The 12,587-nt window shown below is 42.9% G+C and overlaps 1 protein-coding gene across 1 annotated transcript in view; it reads right to left on the bottom strand.

The window, feature by feature from the left end:
* LOC116622220 (zinc finger protein 615-like) overlaps window positions 1–8,257 on the bottom strand; it is a 67,959-nt gene extending 59,702 nt beyond the window's left edge. The window contains 4 exon segments of the mRNA XM_032388482.1: window positions 973–1,065; window positions 1,270–1,470; window positions 2,893–3,088; window positions 8,154–8,257. Of these exon segments, the coding sequence (XP_032244373.1) occupies window positions 973–1,065; window positions 1,270–1,470; window positions 2,893–2,907 (309 nt within the window). The 5' untranslated portion in view covers window positions 2,908–3,088; window positions 8,154–8,257.
* Between the last annotated feature and the right edge of the window lie 4,330 nt (window positions 8,258–12,587).

Consider the following 12,587-nt stretch of genomic DNA (forward strand, 5'->3'; position numbering starts at 1 on the left):
AGAAAGAAAGAAAGAAAGAAAGAAAGAAAGAAAGAAAGAAAGAAAGAGAAAGAAAGAAAGGGAAAGAGCCTTTCTCTTTCTACCTCTATCTACCTCCAGGTAGATAATGTCAGAATTGAGGTAAATCGTAGGACACCTGCCTCGTGTCACAAAGAACTGCTTGGTGTGAGGAAAACTGCCAACACGTGGTGTCAGAAGCACTGTGTGTGGTAGTGGTGTCAGAGTAAAGAAGACACAAGAGGTCTTCCTACACAGCCAGGATGTAAGACATAAAGAACAGCAGGTACTGTGGACTGAATGTTTATGTCGCCCCCCAAATTCACATTGTTGAAATTCTAACTCCTAATCAAAAATGGAGGTGAATGTTAAGAAGGGAAGCTGACATTATCCAAAGGGGCAGGAAAGTGCAGCAGTCAGCAGACGGTGCTCAAAGCAAACATTCCTCTTTGGAGAGAGGTGAGGAAGGCAGACTTTTGTAACAAGAGAAGCAGAAGGAACAGGGGGTGACACAATGCTGGGAGAAGGGTGGTAAGATTTGAGATTTTAAAAAATATTTTATTTATTTATTTGACAGAGAGAGACAGCGAGAGAGGGAACACAAGCAGGGGGAGTGGGAGAGGGAGAAGCAGGCTTCCCACTGAGCACGGAGCCCGATGTGGGGCTCGATCCCAGGACCCTGGGATCACGACCTGAGCCGAAGGCAGACGCTTAACGACTGAGCCACCCAGGCGCCCCAAGATTTGGGAATTCTAAAAAGAAATCTAGAGAGAAAATTAATGGAGACCTATATGAAACATCACTTCTTGGGTTCAATCCCTGTTTAAGTGCTCTAAGCACCTCAAAGAAAAAGAGCCCTTCTCGGGGAGATTCCTGGAGCTCTGTTCACATGTCCTCAGACACCCCTGCAGCTGTGACAGGTCTGAGTGACTAAATACGAATTCCTTGCCACCATCCTTGCAGGTTTTCTCTCACCTGGACGGATTCGACTGGGGATCTCATGTTCTGTCGTCCACAGTTCCCCTTGTTCCAATCTGGAGAGTGCATCTGGCTTGCTGGCCATGTACCCTGTGCGTGGGAAATGACAGAAGAGGTAGGCTCTGTGAACTGGGCTGGGGTCTGCCAACACAGAGCAATATTATATTTTAGGAGCCACGCAATTTGCAGATTGGCAAAGCTAAAGATCTTCTCTCAGGACGGGCCCATTATACCCTCGAATCTGGGGCCAGAGAGGGGACTGAGAACCTACACTTCTGAGAGGCGCACACACACCAGAGATCTCGGAAGCTGCGAGAGGAAAGGCCACTGATGGGTCCCTCTGAGTGACACAGGGGAGCTGTCCTCACCCACTGACACCAGGTTCCTATAATTCTCCAACATCACGTCCCGGTACAGGTCCTTCTGGCTGGGGGCGAGGAGCTGCCACTCCTCCCAGGTGAAGTCCACGGCCACGTCCTCCAGTGTCAGCGATTCCTGTAACGACACGGTCCTGTGTCATGTGAGTGTTCCTCTAGTTATTGAAATGGAAGGGATATAAAGGAAGTTGCTGTGCTCATGTTCACCACATAGGTGTTTTGATTTTTTGTTAAAGATTAATCTATTTATTTTAGAGGGAGAGAGAGCAAGCAAGCGGGGGGCAGAGGGAGAGGGAGAGAATCTCGAGCAGACTCCCTGCTGAATGCAGAGCCCTACAAAGGGCTCAATCCCAGGACCCCGAGATCATGACCTGAGCCAAAATCAAGAGTCGGCCATAACCGACTGAGCTCCAGGCGCCCCAGGTGTCTTGATTTTTTTTTTTAACTACATTGTTATAGAAGCAAAAATACATCCACATTCAATCCTATATATAACAAAATACTCTGTGATCATGCAGTAGCATTCAACAAATCACTAGTTTCTGTAATAAGTAGCTACTAAATTCTCCTGCTAAACTAAAAACATTTCCAATATATGTATTTGAAGCATTAGCTCTACATACATGAAAAAGAACCTTACTTTTGCTATAGGACTTCGTAATCATTGGAATTTTTTTTATCTTTAAAATATATTCAGGGACTTTTACAGGATTAAATTTTAAAAGGTAATAAAAGAGGAGGCAGTAGGAATTGGCTTTGAACATGAGCAAGAAGCATGTACTATCTTACATAAGAGGAAGTTCAAAAGCAAACCCTCTGGATCCCAACAACCTTGACAGACAACAGCACCTTCAACCCCCTACTGCCATATCTGAACTCCAACACCCAATTTAGCCACTTGTTCATACAGGACCTTTGAAAGTCATTTTCAACCTTCAACCCTTCCATTTTCTTAGGTCACCAAGGTTTTATTTCTAGATTAGCCCTGACAGCTACAAGGCTGGGTCCATGGGTCACCGTTATGATGCCAGGAAGAACTGTGCCCACTGAGTTCTCTTGGTCTATTCTCAAAGAGCTCTTCGAGAAACCTTCTTTTGCACTGAGGAGAAAGCTGAAGCTGAGCACAAGACACTGTCTACCATATCATGTCTAGGAAGCACCATTAAACAAAAGTCCTGACACCCAAGTGCCATGAACTATAGAGTGACATCCTTGTGGAACCAGGCTGCTTTCTCCTCCGTGATTGCATATCCTGATTCTCCAATTGTGATGGCCGCCGGAGCTATCAGACATACGCTGACAGCTAACGCAGCCTGCAGGATGCTCCAGTCACCTGTGATGTTCTGACATGAGTCATTTAGTGTGGATCCTAGGAACGATACATTCCTGATCCTATCTGCCTTGATACTGAAGTTGGAATCTAAATCTATTTCTGCACAAGTCCTACTTTACCAATTTATACTTTTCCATTTAATTCAATTGAGTTTTAAAGTCCTCCAGATCAATCACAGAATGAAGTAAAAGAATAAAACTAAGTCACCTGGTCCTTAATCATTTTCTTCTGTGACTGGAAACACCCAGTAAAGGGGACTTGTGTGTTTAGTTTCTTCTTGAATTCCCCTGAATTCCTGAAATCTTGGTCTCTGCTCAATGGTGTCCCCACAATGACCACACACTGGTCCTGAGACCTCCTTGCTTTACTTGTTGGATCTTGCTCCTAGAGTAGGACCTGTGGGCTGAAAAGTAAATTTACTTTGAGTACACATTTCCTCTGGACCAGGATGTTATCCCTGCTACTGCCCCTCACCGGATTTCAAGGCCATCTGTCCCTTTATTTGAAATCCGAGGCTACTGCACTCTGGAGCAATGAAACACCAGATTGTGAGTATGTGAGCATTTTCTTCTATGAAATGGAAGTGGAGTCTGTGAAAGGAGAGGAGAACCAGCACAGCATGACGCCCCACAGCAGAGTGGCTTCTCACACAGTTTTTAGAAGGAGAACATGTAAAAGGTGAGGATTTGGACATCTATTCCTTTAAGACCAAGTGTGCTCATGTACAAGTTTTTGTACACACCTCAGTTTAAAGACAAACATGCTCAGCAAAGAATTACCTAACAAACCATTTTCACTAATCATCATGTGAAAGGTAACAAAGGCAAATCAAGAGAAAAAAGTTAAAGCATATAGAACAAGACTATTCTTTCTGGCTATATACACATTGAGTGAAAGTATAAAAACATGCATTATATAGAACAAGTTCAAGAAAGCCATTATGTTTGGGGAGGGAGGGGGTGGATTAGAGGCCATCACTTACGTTGCATTTACAGTCAGTTTATTTCTTTAAAAAAGTACTAATGACCAAAATGACAAAACAAAATTAATCATAATCATGTACATCATGGAGGAAAATCCCACTGAATGAAAATGGCAGAGTGGGAAGTTCCAAGGCCTGTACCTCCACAGAAACATTGAAACAAGTAAGAACTGTCAGAATAAAGAACAAAACAAAACCTTTATCATAACTCTGAAAAACAGTCACAGGTTTATAGCAGCAGAGTGATTGCTCAATCAAGAAAGAGGCAACTTAAAAATGGTAGGAAAGCTCTGTGCCATTTTTATTTGCCCCTGCTTCACTCCCTCCCCAGTTTGGTAGTAGTCCTAGAGATGGGAGCCAGCATTCCCAGTGGGGGACTCTGGTTCCTGGTCCTGGAGTGAGTAGAGAAGACTGTATTTGCAAAGAATTGTGTTTAACTGTTCCAACCTGTGTGAGGCCTACCTGAAGGACTAATGCAGTGCGCTCATCCCTCTAATTTGGACCTCACACAAGATGGAAAAGCAATGGGTGGCTCTCAAAAACAATGTAAGGTGGGGGCGCCTGGGTGGCTTAGTTCGTTAAGCAACTGACTTGATTTCGGCTCAGGTCATGATCTCAGGGTCGTGGGATCAAGCCCCAAGTCAGGCTCTGCATTCAGCATGCAATTTGCTTGAGATTCTCTCTCCCTCTCGCTCTGCCTCTCCCCCCTCACATGTGTACTCTCTAAATAAATAAATAAATAAATAAAATCTTAAAAAGACACACAAAACAATATAAGGTGGACAAACAACCTTTTGCCTGGGACAAAAGATTATAGTTGAGGCACAGTTGAAAGGCCAGGAGATAAAGCTGGGAAAGGCCGGGAGAAAAAGCTGGGAAAAGAGTTTCTTAGGGAACTTAAGCCATTCAAAAGCCCCAGGGCATACTGGGGAATTTATAAAACCTGTTTTTCTTACAAAAAAGGAAAAGGAAATAACAAGTGTTGGTGAGTATGTGGAAGAAATGGAAGCCTCATAACTGCTAATGGAAATGTTAAATGGCACAGCCACTTTGGAAAATAGTCTGGTAGTTCCTCCAACAGTTAAACATATTTACCATGTGACCCAGCAATTTCACACCAGGTTTATATCCAGAAGTAAAAGCATGTCCACACAAAAGTTTGTACACACAAAACGCAATGAGATATCACGTTGACACCTGTCAGGATGATAAAAATCAAAAACACAAGAAACAAGTATTGGCGAGGATGTCAAAAAATAGGAACCCTAATACATTGCTGGTGGGAATGCAAACTGGTATAGCCACCATGGAAGACATTATGGACATTCCTTAAAAGACTAAAAATAGAACAACCTTATGACCCAGTAACTGCACTACTGGGTACTTACCCAAAGAATATGAAAACACTAATTCAAAGGATATATGCACCCCTAGGTTTACTGCAGCATTATTTACAATAGCCAGATTATGGAAGCAAACTAAATGTCCATTAACAGATGAATGGATAAAGAAAATGTGGTGCGTATATATATGTGTGTGTGCATGTATATATATACAACAACACATATATTTATTATAACTATATATAATATGTATGTATTATATACATAATATATATAATATATAATGGAATATTATTGGTATATGTTGCCATTTTATGGTATATATTATATATATAACATGTATATTATATATATAAAATGGAATATTATTCAGCCATAAAAAAGAATGAAATCTTGTCGTTTGCAACAATATGGATGGATCCACACAGTATAATGCTAAGTGAAATAAGCCAGTCAGAGAAAGACAAATACCATATGATTTCATTCATATATGGAATTTAAGAAACAAAACAATGAACAAAAAAAAAGAGACAAACTGGGGCACCTGGCTGACTCAGTCGAAAAAACTTGCAACTCTTTTGATATTTGGGTCATGAGTTCAAGCCCCATGTTGGGTGCAGAAATTACTTAAATAAATAAATAAACTTAAAAGAGAGAGAAACAAACCAAAAAACAGACTCTTAACTATTGAGAACAAAATGATGGCTACCAACAGGGGAACTGGTGAAACAGATGAAGGGGATTAAGAGTACACTTATCTTGATGAGCACTGAGTAATATATGGAATTGTTGAATTACTATATTGTACAAATTAATTAACACTATGTTAATTACAACGGAATTTTCTTTTAAGTTTGTACACAAATGTTTAAGGAGATTTATTTATTTATTTATTTTTAAAATATTTTATTTGTTTATTTGACAGAGAGAGAGAGCACAAGCAGGCAGACAGGCAGAGGGAGAGGGAGAAGCCAACTCCCCACCGAGCAGAGAGCCCTACAGGAGGCTTGATCCCAGGACCCCTGGATCATGACCTGAGCCGAAGGCTGATGCTTAACCGACTGAGCCACCCAGGTGCCCCAGGAGCATTATTTATAACAGCCAAAATGTGGAAACAACCCAAATATTCTTCAGCTGATGAAAGGATAAACAAAATGTGTTATATCCACACAACGGGATATCATTCAGGTATAAAAAAGGAATGAAGTACACATACATGTTACCACATGGATAAGCCTCTTACATTAAGTGAAAGAAACCAATCACAAAAGTGCACATAGCATATGACTGCATTTGCATCATTTACACGAAATGTCCAGGACAGGCAAATCTATAGAGACAGAAAGATTAGTAGTTGCTACAGGTAGAACTCTAATTATATGCTTGCTGAAACATTTAGGGAAAAATATATAAATGTCTGCTACTTACTTTGAAATACATGTTAAAAAATGTAGATTAATGATTGAGAAGTGATATATGGAGAGATATGGGATAAAAGAAACAAAATCATGATGACAAAATCTAGGTGGTAGGCGTAAGAGGTGTTCAAATGTAAAATTCTTTAAACTAGGAACGTTCTAGGGGCGCCTGGGTGGCTCAGTCGTTAAGCGTCTGCCTTCGGCTCAGGTCATGATCCCAGGGTCCTGGGATTGAGCCCCCGCATCGGGCTCCCTGCTCAGCGGGAAGCCTGCTTCTCCCTCTCCCCCTCTCCCTGCTTGTGTTCCCTCTCTCACTGTGTCTCTCTGTCAAATAAAATCTTAAAAACAAAACAAAACAAAAAAAACTATGAACTTTCTAATAAAAATCAGAGGGAATGGGAAGTTCATAATACTAAAAATTCAGTGAAGTAAGCAGAAATAAAAAGTATTTTTAATGTAATTGCTCTTCTAAGAGATAGTAAATTGAAAGAGAACAAAAAGTTAAACACTTCACAATGGCAAAAAATTAAAGATCAAGGTGGGCAGGAGGAACAGGAAACCACATGCACGGGTAAATGGAGAATCATAATCTACTTTCAAAAGTGATAACTGAATATTTAAGTATTTAAATTCTATGTAGGGGCACCTGGCTGGCTTAGTCGATGGAGCATGGAACTCTTGATCTCAGGGTTATGAGTTTGAGCCCCACCTTGGGTGTAGAGATTACTTAAACATAAACATCTTTAAATTCTACCTAAATGAATGCAGAGATTAAGTGATTCCGGTCACAATGGCACAGATTTGCCTCCTGACGGTATATACTGTTACATTAGTTTAAAAAAAATTTTTTTTTAAGAAAAAACTTATGTTTATTATATAGTATTTATGACATGAAACTAAATATTGAGGCAAATTATGCCAGTGTTTCAGCACGTTATTGGAACTGTGAAACATAGAAAAATAAAGACTGAAGAGGAAATAAATAAAAAAAAGTTAACAGATACTAACATTGGGGAACAGAATTGGGGTAACAGCAATGTTAGTTTACTTGTGTTACAACGGCACCGAAAAGAAACTTTTCCAAGTGCGTGTGCGTATGCTTACACACAGAGAACCTGCAGAAAGGGCAAAATCCTCATCTTTAGTAGAAACCACTTTGGTTGTCTTTAATCCTCCATCTCCAACCAAGCTCTCATAACTATGGGGTCGAGACGAGAGGTGTAAAGCCAAAGGCAAACCAGGGGCTTGGATTGGAGGGAAAGAAACCGTGGAACCCCAACCCACCCAGCAATCTGCTTCAGCCGTCACAAACCTCTCCAGAGCCGACACACCTGGACCTCCCCCACCCCCGAAATAAGCCCGAAACACCAGGGTTCGCTGGCCGTGCGCCCCAGCTCGTCACGGAGCCGCAGGGTAAAACCCGAATCCGAGGTGGACAACACTTTCACTGATAAAAACCACCCGCTCCCTAGTCTTCAATCACTGGGCGCTACAGACAAACCAAACCCTGACCACGGACTCGGAAACGCTGATCTCCACACACCTGTAGTCACTGACCCCCACAATCCCTCAGGACCGACTCCAAAGCCACCGCACCCACAGACACCCCGTCACGGGCTCCCACTTGCTTCCTCTCCCCAACGGACCCCACTCCTGCACCCGCCAGGGAACCCACAGACAGCTTGGTCCTCTCATCCCGCTCCACAAGCCGAACCATACACAGACCTGATTTCCTAGCGACCCCACCGCGACCGCCTACAAGCAGCATTTCCGCGAATACTGCTGCCGCGCCCATGCCCGGCCTCCGCGACGGCGGCCGAGGAGGACCAGAGGCGTTTCTGCGGAGCGTGGCCGTCTGGACTTCCGGCTTTTCCTGGAGTCAATATGTCTGCGCCCATCTGGCTACCGGTCCCGCGGCGGCCATCCTTCAGTAATCGACGTACGGAAGGCGAAGTGGCCGTTTTGGTCGGAAGAGCCAGGTGAGGCTCCGTACAGTGAAAACCTACCGAAAATAATCCCCTTTCTCTCACCTTAAATCCTGCGCTGCAAACTGCACTGATTTTCAGAAGCTCGAACTTACACAAGTCAAACGTGGGGTAGGGTAGTCCACCTCAGCGGGTTGGCGAGAGAAGTAATCCACTTTGCACGAAGAAGGATTTGGAAAACACACAAGGCGAAGCCATCTTAGAAGTTAGGTATCCCGGCGCCTGGGTGGCTCGGTCGTAAGCGTCTACCTTCCGCTCAGGTCGTGATTCCAGGGTCCTGGGATCGAGCCCACCTCGGGCTCCCTGCTTAGTGGGGAGTCTGGTTCTCCCTCTGCCCCTGCTTGTGTCCCCTCTCTCGCTGTGTCCCTTTCTGTCAAATAAATAAAATCTTTTTTTTTTTTAATTTATTTATTTGACAGAGAGAGAGAGCGAGAGCAGGAACACAAGCAGGGGGAGTGGGAGAGGGAGAAGCAGGCTTCCCGCCGAGCGGGGAGCCCCATGCGGGGCTCGATCCCAGGACCCTGGGATCATGACCTGAGCTGAAGGCAGACGCTTAAAGACTGAGCCACCCAGGTGCCCCTGTCAAATAAATAAAATCTTAAAAAAAAAAAAAAAGTATCCGTACAAAAATAAAAAATCTTTCAACGGACTAAAAAGAGCAAACATAAAGGCCAAAGGACAAATACCCTGGGAACGCTTCTGACTGGATATGGAGGCTGAGAGGAAGATTTTTGAGGACAAAAAAGTATCTGGAGAAGCACTCACGGTACAGGGAGAGTGATGATGCCATCCATGGAAGTGAACAAACAGCGACTGGGAGAAACCAAGCCCTCCCTGTGGGGAGACACAGTTACGGCCCAGAAAGGTGAGGAGAGCGGTCCCAAGCCAATGTCCAGGTGGCAAGTTATTCACACGTGAGAGCTGGCTCCCACGTGGAGCCCGTGCCAAGGGCGGGGCTTTCTGAGAACCAAGGGCCAGAATTTCTGGAAGGAAGAAATAAAACAACTCCAGGGAGAATTTAAAAGTTGTACAAGAAAGGAAAAATAATCCTAGTACACTACATGGCTGAGCTATAAATAGTACTTACATAGTCATCATAATGTAAACACCAAATCTAATCCAACCAAGATTAACATATAACTCCTGGAAGAATGAGGAAAAGTAAATCCCTATGTGCAGAGAACTGTATTTGCAGGAAGAGTTATTCTGAAGTTTCCTTTATTATTATTATTTATTATTATTATTTATTTATTTGACAGAGAGAGAGAAACAGTGAGAGAGGGAACACAAGCAGGGGGAGTGGGAGAGGGAGAGGCAGGCTCCCTGCTGAGCAGGGAGCCCGATGCGGGGCTCGATCCCAGGACCCTGGGATCATGACCTGAGCCGAAGGCAGACGCTTAACGACTGAGCCACTCAGGCGCCCCCCTGAAGTTTCCTTTATGATAAATCTATGGATAAAGCCCCCAAATTAAAAATCCACTGTTAGTATATCCATATTACTTAAACTATCAAAATCTTTAAAAGAATAAAAATCCTTTCAAAACTAACTCAAGCTTAAAGAGAATTGCAAAATAAAACAGAATCATGGGGCGCCTGACTGGCTCAGTCAGAAGAGCATGCGACTCCTGATCTCTAGGTTGTGTGTTCAATCCCCATGTTGGGTGTAGAGATTACTTAAATAAATTAATTAAAACTGAGAACCACATGAGGCAGCAATTCCACTCCTAGATATTTACTCAAAAACAATGATATGTCCTTAGGAAGACTTACACAAGAAAATTCATAGCACCTTTATTCATAATAGCCCCAAACTAGGGTGTGTGTCAATATAGGAGAATGGGGGTAGAATAATAGTTATAAATACACACAAAGTAAACAAGCAGCTTATAAAATTAAAGAAAAACTGAAATAAGATTTTTTTTAAAGATTTATTTATTTCAGGGGCGCCTGGGTGGCTTAGTCCATTGAGCATCTGCCTTCAGCTTGGGTCATGATCCCAGGGTCCTGGGATTGAGCCCCGCAGGATTGAGCCTGCTTCTACCTCTACCTCTGCCTGCCGCTCCCCATGCTTGTGCGCTCTCGCTCTCTCTCTGTCAAATAAATAAATAAAATCTTTTTAAAAAACCCAAAAGATTTATTTATTTGAGAGGGGGCAGGGTCAGAGGGAGAGGGAGAGAGTGTCTCAAGCAGAATCCACATGAGCGTGGGACCTGACACAGGGCTCAATCTCCCAACCCTGAGATCACAACCTGAATGAAACCAAGAGTTGGATGCCCAACCGTGCCACCCAGGTGCCCCTGAAATAAGATTTTTATTCATCCTTAAGATGGGCAAAGATTAAAAGATTGATGAGATATTGAGGAAATAGGCATTCTGATAGACTTGGCCTTTTTTTCCCCCCATGTGTGAAGTGAGGGTAATATTTAGTTTCACCATCAATAGCTTTTGATGTGGGGAACAAACGCAAAAGAAAAAAATTAAATTTCCTTAAATCTTACATCCATTGACAAGTCTTTGAGAGAGGCAGAGTGACCTTCCTCTAGGAACTCAACTGCCTCAATGTTAATATTTTGCTAAGGGCAAAAGGCAGTCCTAGCTTAACATTATCCCAACTTCCAGGATCTTATAAGTCTCCTTTAACTTATAAAAATTCCTTTGGAAACTTCCTTTATCTCCACCCACCAAGATATATGCTAGCAATCATCCACCAAGCATATGGCCCACTGATGTACATCTGAAGGGTCATTGAAGCGGGAGAGTGAAGTTCTTGTCTCAAAGGGTTGAAGAATGAATCTCACGGATAAAGGAGTGTAAGTAAAGTGATAAGAGTTTTATTAAGCAAGGATACAGGAAAAGCTCTCAGGAGTAAGGGGGTTCTGACAGGGTTGCCAATGTGGGTCTCCACCAACAATCTTTTATTTAGAACTAACCAGGGAGCTTGTGGCCTTATCATTCTTGTAATGTCTTGGTTTAAGTGGGATTGATGATAACATCTTTAATGGCTTATTTCTTCTTTGGGGTCTGGTTATTCTTTGTTGGTCACTATGTGACTATCATAAAAAGACCCCACCTCTGACGCCCAGGGCAGGGTGGTCTGGTTTGTTCCCTTATATCTGGTTTCATTACACCTCAGCAGTTCTGGGATTCCTGTGAGCCTGATCACCTAGCCCCCTACCTATCTCTTCCTACCTACCCCCACCTGTCTCTTACTCGGTGAGACTCTTCAAATGTCTATCAGTGGGTCATATACTTCAGGGATGATTGCCACCATGTATCATGGGGTGGGGGGGAGGATAGAGATAAAGGAAGTTTCCAAAGGAATTTTTTTATGTTAAAGTAGACTTACAGGATCCTGGAGGTCGGGCTAAGATTGCCTCTTGCCCTTAGTAAAGTGTCAACATCCAGGCAGGAATGTAACTGCCCACCTCAAGGGCTTGCCAAAGGGCTGCAAATAGTAAGGAAATTTAATAATTTTTCTTCTGCCTTTGTTTCCCACATCATCATGACTAAGGTTTTATTAGACAGTAATAAATGACCTTTTCCTAACAATAGCTAGCCCCCTCAAAGTCCTGGAAACCTTGCTTCCAAAATGCCTTAAAGACTTATGCTATCCCTAACCCTCTTCCAAATTGAGTGTATATAATTAATTGCTCCTCACAATCCCGGTGCAGCTCTTTCTGCCCACAGGTCCTGTCCCCATGCTTTAATAAAACCACTTATTTACACTGAAGATGTTTCAAGAATTGGCTGTTCGCTCCAAATGACATTTCCACATCAGCTTTCAGAGTGCTAAGTAAGATAATGTAATTACTACACCTGAACTAGTTCCTTGTTCAAAAAATGTGTATACACTTAATATAAATTAGCTATTTATTTTAGTATCAAGTTCTTTTTTAAAAAAGATTTTATTTATTTATTCGAGAGAGAGAGCAAGCACGGGAGTACAAGCGGGGGTTGGGTGGGCAGAGGGAGAGGGAAAGCAGGTTTCCCGCAGAGCTGGGAGCCTTCGCCCCGGGGGGCTCAGTGACCTGAGCTGAAAAGGAGATGATTAACCGACTGCGCCACCCAGCTACCCTCTTCCTGGGATCCAGTTTTTGAAGAAGGATAGCAGCCAGTAAAATGTATTCATCAACAGAACCGGTTTGGGACAACAATCTATTATTATCTACCCAAC

Source organism: Phoca vitulina, unplaced genomic scaffold, assembly GCF_004348235.1.
Source record: "Phoca vitulina isolate PV1807 unplaced genomic scaffold, GSC_HSeal_1.0 scaffold52, whole genome shotgun sequence".
Lineage (NCBI taxonomy): Eukaryota > Metazoa > Chordata > Mammalia > Carnivora > Phocidae > Phoca > Phoca vitulina.